Source organism: Argentina silus, assembly GCF_951799395.1.
Source record: "Argentina silus genome assembly, chromosome: 13".
Classification (NCBI taxonomy): Eukaryota; Metazoa; Chordata; class Actinopteri; order Argentiniformes; family Argentinidae; genus Argentina; species Argentina silus.
This window is the reverse complement of record NC_139667.1, coordinates 4,017,441-4,040,807: the sequence shown is the minus strand read 5'-3', so window position 1 is coordinate 4,040,807 and position 23,367 is coordinate 4,017,441. Positions and strand designations below refer to the sequence as shown.

General features: G+C 42.9%; 5 protein-coding genes across 9 annotated transcripts; 1 reads left to right on the top strand and 4 right to left on the bottom strand.

Moving 5' to 3' along the window:
* Positions 1-147: 147 nt before the first annotated feature.
* Positions 148-7,197, bottom strand: aldh6a1 (aldehyde dehydrogenase 6 family, member A1). Of its 3 annotated transcripts, none has more exons than XM_083684173.1 (12): positions 7,066-7,197; positions 6,366-6,407; positions 6,144-6,218; positions 5,361-5,522; positions 4,902-4,980; positions 3,947-4,249; positions 3,585-3,706; positions 2,900-3,089; positions 2,222-2,403; positions 1,897-2,076; positions 993-1,091; positions 148-819 (listed from the first exon to the last, which is right to left on the bottom strand). In XM_083684173.1, exons 1-12 carry the CDS (start codon positions 7,102-7,104, stop codon positions 715-717), a joined length of 1,578 nt encoding a protein of 525 aa, XP_083540299.1. In that variant the 5' UTR covers positions 7,105-7,197; the 3' UTR covers positions 148-714. The 3 variants fall into 3 exon arrangements, with proteins under 3 accessions (XP_083540299.1, XP_083540298.1, XP_083540300.1); XM_083684172.1 differs by having other exon boundaries at positions 6,366-6,410; positions 7,066-7,179; XM_083684174.1 differs by lacking the exons at positions 5,361-5,522; positions 6,144-6,218; positions 6,366-6,407; positions 7,066-7,197 and having other exon boundaries at positions 3,947-4,247.
* Positions 7,198-7,451: 254 nt separating this feature from the next.
* On the top strand, positions 7,452-10,523 carry gstz1 (glutathione S-transferase zeta 1). 2 transcript variants are annotated; one of them, XM_083684178.1, is made up of 9 exons: positions 7,452-7,590; positions 7,906-7,957; positions 8,051-8,118; positions 8,261-8,341; positions 8,559-8,684; positions 9,302-9,377; positions 9,477-9,529; positions 9,682-9,731; positions 10,332-10,523. In XM_083684178.1, the coding sequence occupies exons 1-9, from the start codon at positions 7,561-7,563 to the stop codon at positions 10,456-10,458; spliced, it is 663 nt and encodes a 220-aa protein (XP_083540304.1). In that variant the 5' UTR covers positions 7,452-7,560; the 3' UTR covers positions 10,459-10,523. The 2 variants fall into 2 exon arrangements, with proteins under 2 accessions (XP_083540304.1, XP_083540305.1); XM_083684179.1 differs by lacking the exon at positions 7,452-7,590 and adding an exon at positions 7,694-7,825.
* A 944-nt stretch (positions 10,524-11,467) lies between these two features.
* Positions 11,468-16,507, bottom strand: LOC310814172 (RING finger protein B; the record flags this gene model as incomplete). The annotated part of the gene is made up of 10 exons (XM_083683472.1): positions 11,468-11,721; positions 12,040-12,137; positions 12,433-12,487; positions 12,602-12,693; positions 12,796-12,992; positions 13,100-13,287; positions 13,485-13,607; positions 13,764-13,861; positions 16,081-16,248; positions 16,446-16,507. 10 exons carry the CDS (start codon positions 16,505-16,507, stop codon positions 11,468-11,470), a joined length of 1,335 nt encoding a protein of 444 aa, XP_083539598.1.
* A 690-nt stretch (positions 16,508-17,197) lies between these two features.
* On the bottom strand, positions 17,198-20,904 carry tmed8 (transmembrane p24 trafficking protein 8). 2 transcript variants are annotated; one of them, XM_083682815.1, is made up of 7 exons: positions 20,766-20,904; positions 20,272-20,336; positions 20,028-20,139; positions 19,716-19,842; positions 19,402-19,492; positions 18,834-19,127; positions 17,198-18,629 (listed from the first exon to the last, which is right to left on the bottom strand). In XM_083682815.1, exons 3-7 carry the CDS (start codon positions 20,135-20,137, stop codon positions 18,412-18,414), a joined length of 840 nt encoding a protein of 279 aa, XP_083538941.1. In that variant the 5' UTR covers positions 20,138-20,139; positions 20,272-20,336; positions 20,766-20,904; the 3' UTR covers positions 17,198-18,411. The 2 variants fall into 2 exon arrangements, with proteins under 2 accessions (XP_083538941.1, XP_083538942.1); XM_083682816.1 differs by having other exon boundaries at positions 19,716-19,815.
* Positions 20,905-21,349: 445 nt separating this feature from the next.
* noxred1 (NADP-dependent oxidoreductase domain containing 1) lies at positions 21,350-23,014 on the bottom strand (the record flags this gene model as incomplete). Its single annotated transcript, XM_083683471.1, has 6 exons — positions 21,350-21,497; positions 21,671-21,869; positions 22,014-22,168; positions 22,300-22,480; positions 22,567-22,757; positions 22,857-23,014. 6 exons carry the CDS (start codon positions 23,012-23,014, stop codon positions 21,350-21,352), a joined length of 1,032 nt encoding a protein of 343 aa, XP_083539597.1.
* Between the last annotated feature and the right edge of the window lie 353 nt (positions 23,015-23,367).

Genomic DNA, 23,367 nt, shown 5'->3' with positions numbered 1-23,367 from the left:
TGTGGGGTTGAGTAAAATCTGATTTCTTTTGTCTGCGTGTGCTAAAAAAAATAAGAAAAAAAACAATATTTCCAAAGTCATACTTGAACTCTTAAACTGACACAGACAGACACACACACACGGGGATTCCATTTGAACTAATGGCTTTTTATTTAAAAAATATTCTGATCTGAACATAATGAAGCATCTCTGGACCGCAGAAAGAGTACATGGTATCACAGGTTTCAAGAGGAGAACCGTCTACATCACACATGCCAGCGCACCTTCATCAATATCACGTAATGCTGGTGAGGCAGGAGATTTTGAACACTGATGATGCAAAAAACAGTCAAGCTGCCTTATGCTTTGTTAGTAGACTGTATGTAAGTCACAGATCTCAGTGCTCCAGCTGCACAGTTCTTTGTTGACACAATCCTAATACAGCACATGGTCATGATTGGTGTACATTTACAGGATGGGAGGAGTAGCCTGATATACATTCAGTAATTAGTCACAATCTGCATAGAACAAGGGAACCGTTATCATAAGGAAAAACTACTGATCCATATTGAATGAATTTCCTTACACCGTTGAAAAAATAATGTGAAGTGTAATTTCTGAACATTAAGGCTTGTCATATGCGTGTTTGTTATAAGGCACTAGGGCCAACGAGACTGCACTGTAGTTTCCACAATTCGCTTCACAAAAGACGGGAACATTCTTTCCTGAGAACAGTTAGCGTCCCATGGTTGGCATGGTGACTGCGGGAGTTTTCAAAGTGGCATCTTCTGCCTTCCATTGTGAAGTAACAGTTTTGATCTGCGTGTAAAACTGAATACCCTGTGGCAGAGAGGAAATTAAGAACAAGAATTGGCAGCTTAGTAACCATATGGTGACATCATGACCTTATAACACCATCACTGCAAACTGCTGTTGCTTGAAGAGGAAAATCTCAACTCCAGGCCTTATAACTTACTCTCATTAGATCTGTTGTTTGACAATCTGATACTTACTTGTTTGCCGTAGAAGTTTGTGTCACCTCTGAATGAATTTCGTGAACCGGTGAAGGAGAACATAGGCAGAGGAACAGGAATGGGAACATTTACTCCAATCTGCAAAACACAAACACAAACCCTTTTCAGTGTTTGGGAATCAAGTGGATCTCAGTGACCGCGTGAGTCATTCTACGAGACAAGGACGTTGCACTAAACGGTCATTTGAAACAAACACAACACACGAGGGACTACTCAAAACAAACCGAAAACCATCGCTTGTGTTCACAATGTTGAGCCTTGCATGGAAGAGGAAATAAACAAAACATTTTGTTTTTGAAGGCGCTGGAAACTGCCACGGTTGGTTGAGAATGTTTGAAAAGGCAGGAGTAATACAGGAGTCGAGCCTTTTGGCTGAGGGAGGGCAGTACAACACATGGCCTGCCTGCACGGTGTCCTCCGACATGTGAACAGCAAACACGGCATAGCTGAGCCCCGCAAGCAAACAAACAGGGTAACGGAAGGCCATGTTTACGCTTTAAACATTTAACAGGTCCTTAGGAATCCCTTTTGAGTTTAATTTAAGATTTCCCCTCCTCTAAACCTACCAGGAAAAATGTTTATGTCCCCCTGTTTTCATAAAAAAGGCACATATTTGCTATAGCTATTTGTGGTGTGTATGGGGTGGGGCGTCAGAGGCAAGAGGGGTGCAAAAGTGTCCATTTTAACCCAGAAGCAAACAAGTCTATACTTGCCATGGAAAATAATTGTTTTTGAGTGTAAGTTTTGGAACAGAGGTGTGAGGTCCTCCTTGTTTAAGGTGCTGCATAGACAATGGGTGTATTCACATCCCACGGCAGAGGGGTGTGAATGCCTCCATTCTTCTAGGGAAGAGGGGGAACACACAGGGTTCACTGACACTCACCTGGCCGACATCCACCTCGTGAGTGTATTTGCGTGCTGTGGCCCCGTTGGTGGTGAAGATAGCTGTGCCGTTGCCATAGGGATTGTTGTTGACGAGGCTGATGGCGTCATCCAAACTGTCAGCTTCCAGAACGACCAGAACAGGCCCAAAGATCTCCTCCGTGTAGCACTTCATCTGGGGCTGAGAGACAAACAAGTGGCATGTCAGTTCAGACTCGAGGACAATTAAAGTCATATTCCTCGTGGTCTTTTTGCAGAGCAAACAGGTTTTTACAAGCACACACACACACACACACACACACACACACACAGCCATATACACTCACTGTGACATTGCTGATGATGGTGGGCCCCACAAAGTTGCCGTTCTCGTAGCCCTTGACTTTGACGTTCCTGCCGTCAAGCAAAAGCTTGGCTCCCGCATCCACCCCGCTCTGGATGAGGCTGTTGACCCTGTCCTTGGCCTGAGGGGAGATCAGGGGCCCCACGTCTGCACCAGGCATGTCTCCTGCATAGGAGGGGTCCCCCCCGAAACAAGCAGCGGTTGTGAGGACTCGCACTCGCATCCAAATGAGACACGTACAATATGCACACTCACAAACACCCATTCAACCAAAGCCACACACAAACACACAAAAGCCAGGGCGAAGGGACCCAGAGTCACTCCCTTGAAAATGGCTGGTTAGGGGGTTTCCTGTGTAATCGCACAAATTAGAGTGCATCTCACTGCAAAGGGGCATCATTCATTCTTTCCCTCTGACCCAACTTCCTTTCTCAAAGATTTGATGCCTTGAACCGCTCTTCAGTTCGGGCCGCAGATCTCGCCGCAAATTTGCAGCATGAGTGACTCAACAAGCCCTCTCCACCAGCTCAGCCTAGCTTGGGAGTCACGGTGGTGCGAGAGGCTGGAGGTGTGGTTCAGGCAGCGTGGGTGGCCTTAGGAGGGGGTAAACAGAGCGCCACCCGGGGGCTGACAAGGGGGTGAGGAGGGGAGGGTGGGGTACCTGCATTCACTCGCAGAGCCTTGGCACGGTCCACCAGCTCGGGCAGCCAGCTGCGAGCCTCACCCACCAGGATGGCGGTGGAGAGGGCCATGCAGCGCTGGCCTGCCGCACCAAAGGCCGCGCCCACCAGCTGGTTCAGAGTGTTCTCCTTGTTGGCATCAGGCATCACCACACCATGGTTCTTCGCTCCCTGCACGAGAGGAGAAGGGAAAATGAGAAGACTTTAAACCTCATGCTCCTTGATGTCAATATTACTAAGGAAAGGGATCCAAAACAAGTACAAGCCTATTACACCATGCAATGTGGTGGCTTGTGGATTTGATCAGAGGTGGTCCTAAAAGTTCAGAAGTTCCTCCTTGTAGTATTTTTCTTACCAAACAATGAAATAGGAGTATACAGGAGCTGTGTTTAGTACAGTCAACTGACAACAATTGTAAGATTGAGTTAAATAACACAAACAACTAATTTCTTTGCTTCAGTCTTTTCAGATGCCCCAACTACTACTGCCTCTAAAATGCTCATCAGCGGTACAGCTAGTACAATAAAGTTGGAGAGAGGGAGAAAAGAGAAAAACAAAGATCTGTTATGCAACACTGCCACCCTCTGGACACTTCTGGAAAACAGTGCAGGCTATGGACCAACAAAATGAGTCCATGTTCAACCAAGGCTGGTGGGTAAAACTGACCATGTTGGACTGTACTCTCTTGCCATTTTTGGAGCCCCTCTCATAGATGTACTCCCCAGCTTGGTTGGAGCCCACAAAACTGATGGCCTTGATAGATGGATGATCACAGATGAAGTTAACAGCTAGGATAGACAGTCACAGAAAACTCATTTCACAATAGAGCAGTTACAGCCACACAATGGTAATATCTCCACTTAAGCAACAGCAACATATTTAAAGTCTGTACAGCCATGTGTATCAATGCATCGAGGGCATGTCATGGAATGACTCGAATCAAACTAGTGATCATGTCATCGGATTTTGGAGGCAGAACAACAGCACCGGGTGAGATGGTGCAAGGGCGCCCTCTAGTGGGCTCTCACCAGCGTGCTGGCCGTGGATGATGTTGAGTGACCCGTCTGGGACTCCGGCGTCCTGCAGCAGCTTGGCCAGCAGCATGGTGCAGGCTGGCACGCGCTCGGAGGGCTTCAGCAGGTAGGTGTTGCCGCAAACCATGCCCATGGGGAACATCCAGAGGGGGATCATGGCGGGGAAGTTGAAGGGGGCGATGCCGGCACACACCCCGATGGGCAGGCGATAGGTGTAGGTGTCCATGTCCTTGGTGATGGAGGGAAGGGTCTCCCCCAGCATCAGGGAGGTGATGCTGCAGGCGTGCTCCACCACCTCTGGAGAGGAGACAGTGAGTGTGCGTCAGACAGAGAATAAGGCACTGTCCAGAAACAACCCCTAGAGGCTAGCCCCTAGACACTGGCATAGATAATATAATAATAATAATAATAATAATAATAATAATAATAATAATAATAATAGGCATTTAGCTGACACTGTTATCCAAAGCGACTTCCATTGCAGTGAGTGCATACATTTCAGTATATATGGTTCCAGCAGGAATCAAACCCACAACCTAAGCATAGAGCTGAAGGGTTTGGGTGTGTGTAAACAACATGGCAGCAGCTCCATCCTGTCCTCTGATAGGATAGGAAGCATTTTCACCACCTTGAGTAAACCTATCCAATCCTTTCAGATTCATACAAGTGTCAGTCTAGGTGGTAGGGGGCTAGGATGGACAGGGCCATAGAGAAGGTCTGGGTCAGCCACTGAAACAGCGTGAGTATAGAATCAGTCACATAGGGAACGCTGGAGTCAACAGGGCACGGCAATAGACTAGTGCTCTTTCCACTAGTGACCCTAAATAATTAAATAATGTACTGACTAACCATTGCCATTACTGACTAACCATTGCCTTGGCTGCAACAAGTACAGACCTTATCTACATGTTGCCCTTTGGAAAGGCCGGCCAGTGTGGGAGAGACTTACGTAACCCTCTGAACACGTCCCCCTCTGCGTCTGCCAGGGTCTTGCCCTGCTCCAGAGTAATCAGCTTGGCAAGCTCTTTCTGAAACGCAAGACACACACACACACCATGAGCATAAAATGTGTCAGTCACATTGAAGTCAAAAGGCAGAAAGAGAGCCGCATGCTCTGACGCTAATTATTTATTCGACCAGTCAGTCAATCTGATCTGCAGCAGGTGAAAGTTGTACAAGCCATTGTGGCATAGCTCCTTATCTATTAACTAAGGAAAGCTGATGGCCGACCGCACCTCGAGCACAAAGAAAACAGTGTCCTTGAGGAGAGGGTTACCCGGGGTGAAGTATGAAATGTGCAAATAAGAAGGCACACAGGGACAGTGTTTACAGGCAAATAAACCCAAAACCATGACTGAAAAACCAAGTGCAACAGAAGGAGTTGATGATCAGGCTCTGTCACACTCACAATGTTTTCTTTGATAAGCAGTTGATAGCGCAGAAAGACCTGCTGGCGGGCCAAGATGGAGGTCTCAGACCAGGGACGGTAGGCCCGGGAGCAGGAGGCCACAGCAGCCAGCATCTCCTCCTGCGTGGCTTTGGGGACACGTGCTATCACCTCGTTGGTGGCCTATGGCAGAGGCAGAGCAGAGGGGAGAATGTATTAGTGAGAGAATGTAATGTGATTAAAAAAAAACATCTAAACTATTTGAGAAGCGTGCTCAATTATTATGGATGTGTCATCTCATAACTAGATGTCATGGCAATACAATTCTGAGTTCTAATAATCAATACAAGGTCTAATATTCCTCTCATTCTAATATGAGCACGGTGACCTTGATCAAAAGATTACTGAGGGAGAGAATGTTGAGCCAACTGACCTTTGCATACAAAAAGCGTGCTTGAGCATACAAAATACTTTTTATCTGAGGTTTTACAGCAACACAGCACATGAACTAATAGCACACAACTATACTCATTCAAGCTCTTTTTTCTTTGACACAGCATTGCTATAACATCAGCATTGTTGAGAACGTGGTCGAGTTTGTGCAATAACTGAATAAACCAAAGTAACTGGTTAACTGGCTTCGTAGACTTTGATGCTTCCCCAATTCCCCTTACTGTCCGTTCCAAGGTTGTCTTTGTGCTTGTTTTATCATGGCTGAACTAATACAGGCTCCACGCAATAAACAGCCTCAAATAAGAAAATATTTAATATCTGAGCTTACATGAACCAAGGTACATTACTTACAGGATTGTGAATATCCAGCCATTCTGAAGACTTGGATTCAACAAACTTCCCATCAATGAACAACTTAGTGGTGGGCTGTAAGGAGACAGATTTAAGGAGATGTTAAATGATTTCAATCAGAAGTGAATGTCTGTGTGACAATAAAACCTGTGGAGGTAATCCACAAAGCACTAAGATTCTTTATGTACAGTTTAACCATACAGAGGCTCTTCATTAACTCACCACAGAGGAGGAGTAACACATGCGCCCAACCTGAAGCGGTACCTGCTGAGAGAGGCAATTAAATAAATTAACAAATGTATCAATATACTGTAGGTTGAGAGATATATATATACACAGTACACACAGTATTTCAGCCAAAACAATGTTTATGCAGTGCTTATGACTTAACATAATCTCAAATGCTTTCTTGAGGAAATCAAAAGCAAACTACTCCCTGTAACAGAAAGACCAGATAAGACAGGATAAATCTGCAACTATCAAGAAGAGCACTGGGACAAAAGGGTGCAATTCCACTTCAATCAGAATGCGCTTCGAGCCCAGCTTGTGCTCAAACACGAGCTTTAAAGAACGATATATTTACATTTTTTAATAGCCATGGACAGATGATACTCAATGGCATTGCAATAAGCCAAAGTGAGCTCAGCTGGAGATCAGCCATGGGCGTGTGATAAGACTCTCAGCTAATAATGTGATGTGATATGCTGCTTTTTCTTTGAAGGAGCAGGAGAGATTCATTGCAAAGCACTTCTATTATGGACCAGTGCCTCCAAATTGATTCACAAAAACAGTCGAGATCAAGAACCACATGACAACTATCATCACTTTGTAAACAATGTGGACCTGTCAAAAGCACTTGTGTCGTCATTAGCTCGTGAGATGAAGTGTGACTATTTTACAGCTTTATAGCATGTTGTCTTACCCCTTTCTTCAATAGTGATCTCATTAAAGTCGTTGCCATGATGGAAATGTTGTGTTTATGGCTTAATATATTATCAATGCTCCCAACCACCCAAATACGACCGTGACCAGGAGAGACAGCCGTTAAACTTATTCTTTTACATTCCTACGGGATTTGAATGTGGGAGGAGCCTGGGGAGAGGTGACCAGCTATTTGCTAGAACTAAGAACTCCCACAAAATATACCTTTCTTATTGGCTAAATCTTGAGATCCATTGGCCAATCTCTATCGACATAAACAGATAACCCGCCCGAGGAACTCAATACTGGCATTTCATTGGATAGAACTTATGTCCGTTTTTTTCCACCACTCACTACTCAATTACGTAACGTCTGTCACCTCGTTTACCCAGCTCTTGTGATAATCAGAAGAAAGTACATTGTTACAAATATAAGAATATATCGCAGTCATATAAGAGACTGACAAGTCACCATATAACCACCCCATTAACCTGCAATGCGTTTATCACTTGCGTACCTCACTAAGGTATTGTACTGCCACGATTGTTTGTAGCATTTTGTGCAAGACACTCTGTAATGTGAAACATGTGTAATGAAGTGCTTAGTCATGGACCAAAAACCAGGGAGGAGGGTATTTGTGGAGCTCATTCTATTGGTTGACAAAATCTGAGATTTTTTTAGACAGTTCTGGAATAACAGTTATTGCCGTAGATGCATATGAACGCCTGCTTCATCTGAATACCATGGCAACTCAAACCAAGGTGAATCAATATGAAAGGTTTAGTGAGATGTGAGAGTACTTCATTGTTTTCACGTGCACTAATTTACTTTCCCTATTTAGCCCATTCTTCATGGATATTTCAGGAGTTCGTGCTCATGGAGGGTTCGAATTGGTAAGTGAATATAATTACACCGTTTCTTTCACACTGGACTTTCTGTTTGCATGTGTCATTATCTTGTGAATAATGTAACCTATTGTGTTTCAGCTTTTGCTCTCAAAAGTATAGAATACGACCAGGTCCCAGTCAATCTAATCAAAGATGGAGGTCAACAGGTAAATCATAGCCTACTCAACCAGCAATTCAATATGTACTTGTAGGCCTAGAGCATAATTTAACTAAATTAAATGACTATGGTAGGTGTCAATAGTGGTTTATCATTACATCAAGCATAATCTTCATTACTGTGTACTTCAGCTTACAGGCGAATACAAGGCGTTAAATCCAATGCAACAAGTGCCTGCTGTCCAGATTGATGGTCTCACCTTGTCTCAGTCGGTGAGTCCCAATATTATCAGTTTGTTCTATGAACAGCCGTGTGGGGGGAAAATGTGCTTATGTTGCCAACAATAGGCAGAGTACAGGATTCTACAGGGGTTTGAAACCACTTGTGAGGACAGGATTTATTCAGGACAGTTAATTAGAACAAGAGCTGATAACACAACAGAAAGAATACAGGACAGTAATGACTGTTAAGCTATCTCTTCACCTTTAGCTGGCAGTTATCCAGTACATTGAGGAGACCAGACCAGGACCCCGTTTACTCCCTGCAGACCCAAAGAAGCGTGCCCAGGTGCGCATGATCTCTGACCTCATCTCCTCGGGGATCCAGCCGATACAGGTGAGTAAATACAGCACGATGAAAGTGGACGAACAATAACATTATAACCGACAGTCAAATCAAAGTGTTTCAGTCCACCTGCAGATCTGGGCTCCAGTTTTCAAAAACAAACTTCATCTATGGAAGGAGAAATCAATCAGATGGCAGAAGTCAAAATCTTCCATTAAACTATGATAGCTATTAAGCTATTAGAACAAACCAATTCCTGGATGTGAAGATTTGACGTGAAAGTATTTCTGCTTTCCCTTAACATGTCTGTTCAACCTAGGGCTAGCTTAGGGTGTTAGGCACTTTTTTGACAAATAAATTGTTGATTGAATTGCATGCAACACTCAGGTATATGTTTTCACTTTTGCATTTAACCCTCACAAATCCACGTGTATCAAAGATATTGTTATCATATGTGCATATCTCAAGCACCGCATGACGTTGTTTTGGTTTGGGGATGGGTGTGAGGAAAGTAGTGTGGTAAAAATATGGTATATGTTTTCACTTTTTTTTTTTTCAAAATAAATTGGCATGGTTGTGTTTCTAAGTGGGCTAGGGTAACATCTGTTGTTACATCCCATCTTTGTTGTCACGGTGTCCGGTCGTCTCTAATCATGTTTGTATTTCAGAACTTGCATGTGCTGCAGAAGATCGGGGCAGATAAGGTGCAGTGGGCGCAGCATTTCATCAACCGCGGCTTCGAAGGTGGGTGGAGTTTAAAGCCTTAAATCCAAAGTGTCACTAAAGCTCCGATCCAGGCATCCATCACAGGACTGACCCCGTGTCACTGTTGTCTCTTCTCAGCCCTCGAACCCATTCTGAGAGAGACAGCTGGGACATACTGCGTAGGGGACGAGGTAATGAGACATTCATCACGTAAAAAGACCATGGCGGCAGCGGTTGTAGCAGAGTTTAAGGACAGAAGTGAAAGGACCTTGAGTAGAACTCACTTTCAAAAAGTAGAAGTTTGAAGAAATTATTTTTGATTTACCGAGCGTTTCTCTCTTAGATCTCCATGGCAGATGTCTGTCTGGTCCCACAAGTCTACAACGCAGAGAGGTAAGGCGTCTGTCATTCAATCAGAGCTGCAACAGAGAGAAGCCACAGAATGAGTTTCTGATTGACACTGAATATACACTCACCGAACACTTTATTAGGAACACTATACTCATACTGGGTAGGGCCTCCCTTTGCTCTCAAAACAGCCTCAGTATTCTTTAGTGGCATTGATTCCACAAGATGAACCTTCAGATCCGGTGACTGGGAAGGCCACTGAAGAACACTGAACTCATTGTCATGTTCATGAAACCAGTTTGAGACAACTTTTGCTTTGTGACATGGTGCATTATCATGCTGGAAGTAGCCATTAGAAGATGTGTAAATTGTGGCCATGAAGGGATGCACATGGTCAGCAACAATACTCAAATAGGCTGTAGCATTCAAGCAATGATTGATTGGTATTAACAGGCCCAAAGTGTACCAAGAAAACATTCCCCACACCATTACACCACCTCCACCCTGAGAAGGTGTACAGGTGTTCCTAATAAAGTGTACAACATATTGTCCACATACATAAAGAAACATCGGTTAGTTGATGCACCAATTTGGAGTGTTTTTTGTTTTTTTTCTATTTTAATGAATGTAATATTCTCCCAACAGGTTCAAAGTGGACGTTGATAAATTCCCAACCATCAAAAGGCTAAACCAAACCTTAATGGAGATAGAGGCTTTCAAAGTCAGTCACCCATCTTGCCAACCAGATACACCCCCTGACCTACGGACATAAGACCCTCACACTTGATGACATGCACGGGAGCCAGCAATGCAACTATTGATCCATCTCATACTTCAATTAAATGCTTTGACAGAAATTCTTTGGTTTCAATGTCATGACTTCAAAATAACAATAACAAATATCTTTGGGTTATACAACCATTTATTACTAGTATGCTGAGAAGATATTTGGATATATACATTTTTACCACACCACTTTCCTCACACCCATCCCCAAGCCAAAACAACGTCATGCAGTGCTTGAGATGTGCCCATATGATAACATCTTTGATACACATGGATTTGTGAGGGTTAAATGCAAAACAAAGTGAAAACATATACCAAAGTGTTGCATGCAATTCATTCAACAATCTATTTGTAAAAAAAAAAAAGGTCTAACACCCTAAGCTAGCCCTAGGTTGAACAGACATGTTAAGGGAAAGCAGAAATGTTTTTACGTCAAATCTTCAAGTCAAGGAATTGGTTTGTTATAATAGCTTAACATCAAGAGGTTGATTAACTGGTTGATTAACCCTGCCCAAAAATATGAATAATTAAGTGTTTTTAGCTCTACCATATACAGTACTGGTAAGGAAATATCTATAACACTGGAGAGATGTTGTTGGTCTGACTTAGCTGGTGTGTGTACCAACAAAAAAACCTAAAAGAAAATAGTTAACGTGAAGTCAAAATTCAATGACTATAGGAACAGATATAAAAACACCATGACTGACAGACAATCAAGCTCTCGCCAGGAAAAGAGCAAACCAGGCAAGACTGCAGAGCAAACAAAATGGCCTTTAACGACCACAATAAAACTGTTACCGAAGACTTAATGGCATCCAAGCTTCATGTGACAGAACGACTGCATAGTCTAGCTCGCAAATGTCACTGTATCAGTTCTGTCCATCACACATTCACTCGTACCGTTTTTGTTCGCTGAAAAACGGACACGCAATCTGAAAACGAGACAACTACAATGACAAGGAGACGCCCCTTTCTTTTCCCCCCAAACAAGGCTACTATCTTCCCTTCCAGAGGTCCTGACTGTTATCAGCAGGGATCTCCACTGTGCATTTGATGGTGTCGTTGTAGAAGGTTCCGGCACAGTCTGATCCCCCGAACACCAGGAGCGTGCAGTGGGTTTTGGCATTCTCCCCCTGCTCCCGTTTATCAGAGTCAGTGAGGATGGAACCTCCCAAGTTGACCATGCTGTGACCGGCTCTTGGCTTAGGGAAAAGTGAAGGGGACACCACCGAACTCCAGATACTGGTGTCTGGGAGAGGGGGGGGGAAGGGGGGGATCCAAGACAGAGGAATTTCATATCAGAGAATAACAACTGTAGTGCAAAGTTAATTGGAAAAGAAAATGATAAGGATTTGGTAGTGTGATCACACACTTCAAAACAAGACAATTAAAAGGGGCCCAATTTGATTGCAGTAATATCACGGTACAATTATGTCCTTGAGAGCGTGGCAGTCTCTCAACAAATCAACCACACTTATTATCGCTAAACCGAATCAGTTAGCACAAGTACTGCTGTAGCGGTACAGCAGTAAAATAAATGTTAGGTCCTTGAGATGAGAGTACTCACCAACATTGAAGATATGGACGTCCTGCAGGGCTCCGATGGCACTGCACCCTCCACTGACCAGCATCCTGTTGTCTGACACCGGGAGGGCTGCATGGAATCTGACCAGACCAGGAGACAACATAAGACAGAGGCATCGCTGTAAATGCTGTTTCTACACTATAGAAATATAAAATAATCCCACTTTGTTATTGTTTAGTTGCATGTATTCGGCACGTAAATATCTGACCAACAAACAATGCACAAGTTACCCTTTGTCTCTACGCTCGTGTGTGTGGTAATATACATTCGTTTTCATCATTGCAAATTAGCACTGATGTCCTAGATACCTAAAAGGCCAAGACAGATGGGCATCGCCATGACATTTTGCAAGGTTCAATGAATATATGCACTCACCCTCGAGGTAGTGGTGGCATGTTCTCATATTTCACAGCTGTGTACTCCATGAAGCCTTTTCCCAAAAGAGAAAAATGACATTTGAGAAAATTGTTGAAACTGGCTTTGCAGACATTAATCTAAATCCTCTCTTTTTGACAACACCTGATATAAACAGCCTTCATCGTACCGAGATCCAAAATGTGGAGGTCATTTAGGTACGTTGCCGTCCTCCTCCCTCCAAAAATGACCAACTTATTTGACAGTAGTATGGTAGAGTGCCTAATACAAATGAAAAATGTTGTTGAATACACATTTTCTGAAAACAGAAACCAGAAGTCCAATTGCCTTGTCTGGACAGAAACATAATCAAGACACACTGACCCAAACCTAGGTAGAGGTCGGTTTCCCTCCACAATGGGTTGGTACCAGAGCTCAAATTCTGGGTTGAAGATGTAGAGAGTGTTACTACAGGCCGTGCCTCCAGGACAGCGACTTGGGTAAACTCCCCCAAAGACAAAGAGCTCTTTCTTGTAGATGGTCGCGGAGTGATAGGCCAACATCGGAACATTGCCTTTCGCCTTGAGAGAGAGAAATTCCACAAAAAAAGGATAGTATTCAAACTTCCAATCGTCAGGTCATTGAGGTCAAGTAAAACAAAGACATGATACATTTGTGACAAACCCACAGTAACAAGCTTCCACTTCCAGGTTAGAGTGTTGAGAACATATAGGTCACTGTAGCACTGGCCCTCCCTCAGCCCACCGTACACGTAGACCGCCTTGGAGTCAGGGTCGTAGGTCGCAGAGAGGCCACGAGCAGACGGTGGGACAGCTCCCGGGGTGGAGTAGTTCATCGGGAACCAGAAGTCATTGTCTGTGGAGGTAAAGCTGCCTGTACTTGCACCCATTTAATACAACCAGTGAATGCTCAGCATTTCTTAAAGCTACATGATCACATGTCTTCAGTAGGCCTATAGTTAGATAACACATTTTAAGGCTTCCAGTTATATTCTACAAGTTGTCAATGTAAATGTACTGCAAGAAAACGGTAAACGTATTCCATTAACTCACCTATCTCCAGTTTCCATAGAGAGTCCTTGCAGTGGATCTGGTCTGTTGCTTCTCCTCCAATGACAATTGCTGTCTCGGGGTCACTTAGACACATCGTGTGGCTCCAGCGCTCTGACGGACGAACTGGAAAAAACAAAAACATCCTTCATGGATTTCACTCAACAAAATATCTGGTATTTGACAGAATCAATGTTACTTGAACATTCAGATTCGGAATTCTGTGACGGTCCCTCAGGTGTCTCAGAGTTCTCAGCAGGGCGGTTGGGAAAGCCTTCTCACCTGCTCTGTTATTCAACTTGACTGTCTCCTCCTCATCACTGGGCACCTGAGACATCTTACTTCTCTTGGGGCTGGGTGCTCGGCCAGCGTCCTCCTGACTGTCAAGATCCTCAGAGCTCCACGCGAGCCAACCTCCCCTCCCAGTGACAGTCTGTCTGGGTGTTTTTTCCTTCAAATACCACACACGTCAACAACATAGGCTTAATTAATGCGTTCACATGTCCTACTTGCAAGTATCTTGTTCAAGCATGATTGATGATTCATACCCTAGGCCAAATACAGGGTTTTCCTGATAGGGTGGAGTCATGAATTCCTGTCTTGTCAGATTTGAGCTCGGTATAGCAAACATTGTCTCCCAAATATGAGGAGTTTGGAGTTGTTTTCTGAAATCAAGATGGATAAAACACATTTACATTTTAGCTTACAGTTGTACTTCAACAACATCGCTACATATCTTGACAACCATTGGGGATTACTGCTAGAACTCAAAAATCAAAATAAGAAAATGGCAAAATTCAATCTAAACTCATGACTAACCTCTAAGTAACTCACCCTCAGAGTACCAGCACCTTTGAGCAGAGTGTGGGAGAGATCAGTGTTGTTCAGCTTGTCTGAGGTTAAGTATTTTCTTGGCACCAGTGGAGTGCTGCTAATGAAACCAGCTTTCTCCTTTTGAGGAAAGAGTTAATTATTATCTGTAGGCTACTTTTTTCTTACTTAATTTTATATGTGTGTAATATATATATATAAATAAAGAAAAACCATTGAATGAGAAGGTGTCCAAACGTTTGACTGGTACTGTATGTATGTATGTATGTATGTATGTATGTATGTATGTATGCATCACTGATTCCTTTGCCAGATGGACATACTGAGTCAGTGTTTCTCATAGTACAGACTTGAATCAATTTATTGTAAGAAATTGATTTATAACTATATCAGATATATGATCATCATAGACCATAAGTCTTTTAGGCCTATATATATATAAAACTTATGATTGACAGGTAAGAAGCCATACCTCTCCACAAACAGTGAGCACAATCTTCCCATAGACTCCTCTCCTCCCATTCTCTGTTGCCACAGTGACAAGGTCAGAATTCCAATCTCCTTCCCAGGTCAGACACCTTCACATATACAGTGCATTTGGAAAGTATTCAGACCCCTTCACTTTTTCCACATTTTATTATGTTACAGCCTTATTCTAAAATGGATTCAATTCATTTTTTCCCCCTCACCAATCCTCACACAATACCCCATAATGACAAAGCCAAACCCTTTCTAAATCCTTTATTCAGTATTTTGTTGAAGCACCTTTGGCATAACGCTTGGCATTCAGGCCAAAGAGTTCAATCTTGGTTTCATCAGACAAGAGAATCTTGTTTCTCATGGTCTGAGAGTCCTTTCGGTGCCTTTTGGCAAACTCCAAGCAGACTGTCATGTGCTTTTTACTGAAGAGTGTCTTCCGTCTGGTCCACTCTACCATAAATGCCTGATTGGTGGAGTGCTGCAGAGATGGTTGTCCTTCTGGAAGGTTCTCCTATCTCCACAGAGGAACTCTGGAGCTCTGTCAGAGTGACCATTGGGTTCTTGGTCACCTCCCTGGTGATGGCCCTTCTCCCCCTATTGCTCAGTCTGGCCAGGCGGCCAGCTCTAGGAAGAGTCTTGGTGGTTCCAAACTTCTTCCATTTAAGAATGATGGAGGCTACTGTATTCTTGGGGACCTTCAATACTGCAGAATTTTTTTTGCACCCTTCCCCAGATCTGTGCCTCGACACAATCCTATCTCTGAGGTCTACGGACAATTCCTTCAACCTCATGCCCTGGTTTTTGCTCCAACATGCACTGTCAACTGTGGGACCTTATATAGACAGGTGTGTGCCGTTCCAAATCATGTCCAATCAATTGCATTTACCACAGGTAGACTCCAATCAAGTCATAGAAACATTTCAAGGATGATCCATGGAAACAGGATGCACCTGAGCTCAATTTCAAGTGTCATAGCAAAGGGTCTGAATACTTATGTAAATGTGATATCGGTTTTTTATTTTTAATAAATTAGCAAACATTTCTAAAAACCTGTTTTGGCTTTGTCATTATGGAGTATGAGTATTGTGTGTAGATTGATGAGGGGAAAAAATAATTGAATCCATTTTAGAATAAGGCTGTAACATAACAAAATGTGGGAAAAGTGAAGGGGTCTGACTACTTTCCGAACGCACTGTAGATATTCACTAAGGATACGTCATCATCAGCATAACAAATCTTAGACGTTCAGTTGCACTACTGGCACACATGACAGCTAATGCAGGCCTACCTTGTTTTAGATGAAAGAGTTCCAATTCTCTGAGGCTTCACATCCTGGCTGACCAGAACCTCAACTGAGATGGTTGTCTCACTTGATTTCCACTCACCAAGACCAAAGATTACGAGTTGTTTGGGCAGCGGTAATGGAATATGGACCTGATGACACTTACGATTGGATCTGCTAAGGAATAAAGACAATAAAAATATTTCTCCGTGACTCTGCAATGGCCAGATATTGTACATTTGTCCGCAATTTCCCTGGAATCGACAGGAGTTGAGTGTACAACCATAACCCCAATCCTCAAACCACCTGTCGTATCCTAATTGACGCGGTAGGCCTACAAAACAATTTGAAAATGTATGTTTTTGTATTACCTAATGAACTGACGGGGGGCCTCACGTAGGGACCAAAGGACGAAAAAGTTAATCCGTCCCATGTTGTCCTATCTTTTTAAATGGATGAATGATATGGGCTCCAGATTTGTGTTTGTGGGGATGCTAAATATCCGGTGCCCTCCAGGCGCACCTGTTCAACTCAAACCTCGCCAGTGACACAGCATTAAGGGGCGTGTCGTTTATATGCGCTTGGATCACCGTTGGGCCTTGGCCCCGAACGAGGACACAAAGCCGACTTAAAGATCAGTATTATCGGTAGCGGTTTTATGAACGCTTTTACCCTCAATGCTGTTAACCCAGCGGCACGTTGTCAAATATTTCATTGAAACGAACTATTGAGATGAATCTAATTGTACGCTAGAGACGTTGTACTCGTCAATGGTCAATTGTGACCGCTGGGAAAAGATAAAAATAAAAATGTTTCATCAGCTCTGTAATACTTACATCAACCCCCTCAAGACCTCCCTTAATGGAGAGTCAAGGGACAAACTCCCTACAGATACCCCGAAATAGACATGATCAAATCTTATCATACAACAATCTCTCTTCTCTGAATTAGTTGGCACTATTTGACCCTAAAACTCCTTTCAACTTTTCCAATGCTTCACTGTAGAACACATACAGTGTGCTGTTTGTGCTGTACAGCAAGCTCACAATAGTACCCTTGACCATGGAACAAATCTAGGTGTAAACACTTCAAGCAATAAAAAGACAAAAGAAGAAATGTTTTCCTCTTTATTTTGGAAAAACGCATACGCATCAGGAAAGCATACAGCAAATTCGAACAGACACATTACAGCAAACGTGGGACACCTTTTTGAATTGCTTTATACTGTAGTGTATACAGTATTTGCCGCAAAATTCATACGATGCGGTATCTTTGGAAACATGCACGCCACAAGTGATTGAGGTTTTTGGAAACACGTGAAGAAGTGTACAATCAAATGATGAGTATGAATATATCCAACACAAACAAGAGTGGTACAAAACACGAAGGACACCCACACACAAGTGACCTTCATAAACAGCAGTCTATGCATAAAACAATATGGTTGTTTTCACACATATAGAGATATAACTAAATCAGTCATCTACAATAATATCATGTGATTGTATATTGAGATCAGCCCACAACCTGACAACCAACAAACCAAATAAGGACTTGGCAAATGTAAATATTGAACCAGTATTACATAATAAGGTCTTTTTGTGATAGGGGATGGCTTTTATTTGTGCCATAAAAGACACACTGTTACTACTTGCTTTAGTATTCACTCAGGGCACATTCAATATCCATCTAATTTTACTTCCATCTTTCAATTACTAACTTCGATCACAGCACACACATAACATATTTGAATTGTTGGTTAGTATATTATGTCAGACTACTGGACTTGGATTGGATTGGATTTTGAACAATGTAAAAAAAAACACAGCGACACACATAGACATATGTGTGTGTGTGTGTATATATATATATATATATATTAAAAAGGTGCACACAAAAAATAGAAAAACCTCCCATATTTATGGAGTTTTTAACCGGGCAAAGCGTCTCTCAAAGAGGTATTCCCTGATCACTGTTGCCACTGAAATGTTATGATTGATGACAAAACATACAGTACCACAGTAATATTGGTACTTTATTTACCTAATTAGACAACATTTAAACATACACCAGAACATGGCACAAACTCAAGCCTTCATAAAATCTTTCTCTATAAACATTACAGTAAGACATAATAGCAAATGTTGCGTTCGATAATCCTCTGGCCTCACAGATTAAATGTGTGGCCCAGGATCAAGACAAGCTGATTGTGATAAAAAATATATGAGCCTGTAATTAACCATCACATTCTATATTCCTATTCTATTTATGGAATCAAAAATAGTGGTTCATAATTCTTGGGAGTCATACATTCATTTGCAATCACTGACTGGATCCTCAGGCACTATAATACACTCTGTAGTACAGCGTCTTATTTCGCCATAAAGAGTAGGAATTATCAAACTTCAGGAGGTAAGTGCCCTCGCCTGGAAATTCATGACTGCCACCTTGGACTGACAGGTGGCTGTCTTGACGGTACACAGGTAAGATTTCCCCAAGGTTTGAGTTGGCCAACGATTTGGACCCCTTCTCAACGTCCCCACTGCTGACAGGTCCTGTAATAAACAACACACACAGTCGTCAAGACACCACCACTAGAAAGAGATGTTTAGACAAACCTATTCAAATGTATATATATATATTTTTTTTAATTAAATGGTTGTATATCTAAAAGATACACAAACAGCACAATGCGGGATGCTTTGAGATACTCGGGAACTAAACACATTCCAGAACGAGAACAGGAAGCACCAAACGACCTGCCATCTCCTCGTCCTCATCCTCATCATCACTGGATTCGCTGATGTGGACCGTGATGGCCCGGCTGGTGACAGGAGTCCAGTCAAAGTAGATGCCAAAGCCAATGTCATAGCCGTCAGTGGCAAACTCCCAGCACACACGTTTTCCCTCAGGAACCGTGGGCACGTGTACTGTCATAATGTCCCCTCGATACACAGTCACCACGCTGTCCTTCTCCAGCCGAAGCTTCGTCTTCAGCTCCTTGAGTGCCATGGACGTCCATGTGGAGGGGGGCTGCAGCGGTGGCATTTGGGCTACAGCACAAAATGACGACCAATCAAGGACAGATAATGTTAACATTTTTTTAAATAATAATAATAATAATAATGTGACGGAATGGAATTGTGATGTCCTTGTCTTTGGTGTGCCTTTCTGTAAAAGATGCTTTGTCAAATTGTCGGCACAGTCGGAATGACTAAGATGACTTCCGTTATCTGTAGAGACCTTTGGCACAAGAATGCGTATGAAACTACGAGCGAGTTCGAGCGAGTTCTCTACGGCAACAGTGAGAACAAACGGAAGACTCACCCTTTCTCTCACCAGGGTGCTCGCTATTCCCACCGGTGCTGTTCTCCACATCTCCCCCCACGGCTTGTTCACCGGGAGCCTCCTGATTGCCCTGAAAACAAATCACAAACACACACACACACACACACAGACACAGACACACACACACAGACACACAGACACACAGACACACAGACACACACACACACACACACACACACACACACACACACATTAGCACAAGTGAGGAGTGGAGTGTATACTTGCAGTATACTGATTATTTGCCACAGATTAACAACTTGACTGACTTGTCCTTTCTGAAAAATATTGTTTACCTCATCTGTCTGTTTGAAACCCTCAGCGTCTTGTGGTTCATCCATATCAGGTTGGCTGATTGGATGGTTATAATTCTGAGAGAGGTCAGTGTGCTGAAGCCTGCAGACAGTATGACCAGTATTTGCGCTGATAAAATGTGAATTCAGCATGATACGTACAACTTATGACAAATACTTTAGAATGCAAATATCATTAATGGAACATAAGTAAAATGAAAGCAATGCATTTAAGACAAACACATCCTGCAGGAATGAAGCCACTGTACACTAACAACTAGTCAATAGCAAAAATCAACATGCATAGGCGAATACCTGTCAAGCGGATTGCTCTCGCAGTTATTCGACGTTATTCCAGGAAAAGAGGAAACGGACAGCGATGACAATCTGGACTGCAGCTCCGAGGTGGACTCTAATTTCTCCATCGCTAAAAAGAGTGGATCAACACCTCTGTGTCTCTCATTGAGCCATGTAAACTCTCCGCCCCTACCCCCTCCCCTCAGAACACGCACGCACGCACACACTGCAATCACACACACAATCTTAAGAGTATATTTACCATCATATCAGAGGACACTCAGAGAATACTCGATCTGGCTGGAGCAAAAAAATCCCCTGTAACTTCTTAACAGAAGAAAACAAAGAGAGCAAACCAAAACGCAATGTGTAAATATACTTGCGCAGTCACAGACCAGTCCATTCGGCTAGCTTGATACAAAGTTACACTCTCTTCAAGGTATCGACATTGCCGCTACATTTTACGCTACAATGTAGTATGTAGCCAACAATACAATTTAACGATGCTGTTCACTCGAACACGCGTGATGATTGTCACTACTGGTAGCTACCAACCTGCTCCGTTAGAGCTAACCAAATACAAGCCCAAACATAGAGGAAAATAGCCTAAACTCATAATTAATTTCACTATATGACTCACTCTCTGAGCTTCATTGCTGCCAAGCTAGCTTGCTAGCGGCAGATATCTGTCCATCAGTGTAGCTAACGTCAGCTCGCTAAGTTACTGGTCAAAAGTCAAGCATCAAAAGCAGCTACCTGAGATAATCATGTGATGATGTGTTTAATTCTTGTTCCACAAAGCTTCAAAAGGTCCTCTCCGGAAATGTAGCAGGCTAGATAGAAAGGCGACGTCAAGTCACAAGAAAAATAAACGCGATTTCAACACTTCCGTAATTTAACGAATGTGGGCGGAATTTGACGACGGCATGGTGGTTTTTATTGTGTTTTTTAATTTTATTTATTTTTTTATATTACACCATAGCCGAATGTTGACTACAGCCACAGAGCTTTATGTTTTTGAAGCTCAGTACTGTTACACCAGTGCAACGAAAATCTCGAGGCTGGCCCTGCAGTCTTGTTGAGGCAGCAGTGTCAGTCCCATATCATCCACCATACACAGTCCATCTCCTTATGGTCACATTTATGGAGTTGGGCAACTTTATTTAACTGAGTAAAACGCATATTCTTTAATATTAACAATTGTGACGCTTTCATAATATTGGTGCATCCACAGCCTTGTAGTCTTTGAGAGTAAATAAACGTGACATGAAAGGTCTGAAAGTTTTACATTGATGTGTTGTTGTTACATTGAGTGTATGCTATATTGGGGGTTTTCAGTCTCATTCTTTCTCTCCGATGGATGGATCCGCCAGCAATGAACAGTAAAGAGCAGAGATGGTATCCCGCATAACATTGCTTCTTGATATGAAGCATGATAATGGAGTCTCCTTTGTCTGGGCATCAATCAAATTGATCCAGGGGAAAGGCCTTCACAGCAGGAGACATAATTCAAATGCATGGTCAGTGGTAATCATTCACTTTGAAGAGAAAAAAATAAACATTTGAGAAACTATGGATGTTTGCGACTCTACACCTCTACATGAAATATGTACGAGAAAAAAACCTATGAGATAAAATGTGTCTGGCGCAATGACACTCACTCGCCTGGTGTCAACGAAGCTGCGTAGGATGAATTGACAAAACTCTGTGAGGTGAACTCCACAGTGCCTGGATATTTCACCTGGAACAGCTCATTGATCAGTGCAAGGGCTTCAGCGGATCCAACATTTGCAGAAGTGCACATGTTCAAGAGACTGTACAACAATCCAGACACCCACTTTGGATCCAAATAGAGCCCACCTGAATAAGAAAATATAAGTCAGTTATTACAGGCTTTGTCTAAGAGTTTGCTGCAGGCCATAATCCAAACAAAAGATGCAGTGCGACTGTAGGTAAAGCACAATGCTACTAACAAAGAAATGCCCACACCAGAAATGGTCATACCGATCAACGCAAAAGGACAGGATGCATTGATCACGTTTGGGTCTTTCAAAGCCACGGTCACACAATTCTGGGCCAGCCAAATGTCAACAGAGTCACAAGCCACGAATTCATAATGTGGTTTGAGAATGAAGTTGTGTCCAAGGAGCTGTGCCACTCTGAAAATACAGGACGAGATGACACAATCTATAAGTTGACCTTTTACTAAAGTATAGTGTGTTTGAATGTCCACGGGCTATGATTCTACTGTCAGGTGATGTTTCTATTGTCAATAAAAAACAAATCTTACCTGTTAATGGGCACAGCAGAGACGAAGCTGTACACCAGACAATGCTTTGGCAGGTGAGATTGGAGCTCTGCACAAACCTTGGGGAGGTGAGAAGGCAGGCAACAGAGGAACAGCACATCTGCCCAGGCTACCAGTCTCCGATTGTCAAAGTAACACTCAATGCCCCTCTTCACAAATTCTTCTGTCATTTACAAAAGAAGGCATTATTTTCATATGGGATATTACCATTGTAGGCCATCTATTAATTTGTTTTCTTATTTCTTTTACCTAGATTTTCAGGCCTCCTGGAAGAGATGTTGATATGTGACGGTTTTAGGCCGGTCTTTTCAAGCACTTGGACCAACAGCTTTCCAATGTGACCTCCTCCAAGTATTCCCACAGTCAGCCCTTTTCTATTTTTTGGTCCTGCATTTGATGCCGGTAGATCCTGGTTTACAATTTGTCTCGGTATGTTTTCTCTACAAATAAGAGGAGACAATAAACCGGTATGTATACTGGCACTGAGGGATAGCCAGTCAATGGATAAACCCTAAAGGTTAGGTTTTGAGTTAGCATACCTTAGCGAATGGGCAAGTTTACATAGGAAAGCAGCATGTCCACATCCACATACAGTCAGTCCAGCAGAGCGTGCACGAAGGAACAACAATTCTTTTTCATTTTCACTCAATCCACACTCGAAGCCAAGGGTGTTCAGATTAACAGTGAAATCCAACATAATCTGTCAAATTAAACAGGAGGGTTAATCTGTTGCGGTTCTGCATACAGTATTTCTGACATTTTGTGCGACACTGCAATGGTAGTAATATATATATGTACGACGTGGAATCCAAAGTGATCGGGTTATTATATGAACTGTAATTGTACCATTATGTGACACTTACCACGAACTACACTTCTTGTGCTCGCTTGACTGGACTGTTCCTTTAGTTCCTATGGAAACGGCCGGCCCGAATACCAGCCTGTGAGCGCTCCTTTTTTGGTGCCTGATCGGTAGAGGGCACTAAAGAAGTTCCTTGGCTTCTCAAGAGGCAAGATTTCAGTGGACATTAAATACTTTATTTCCCTTTA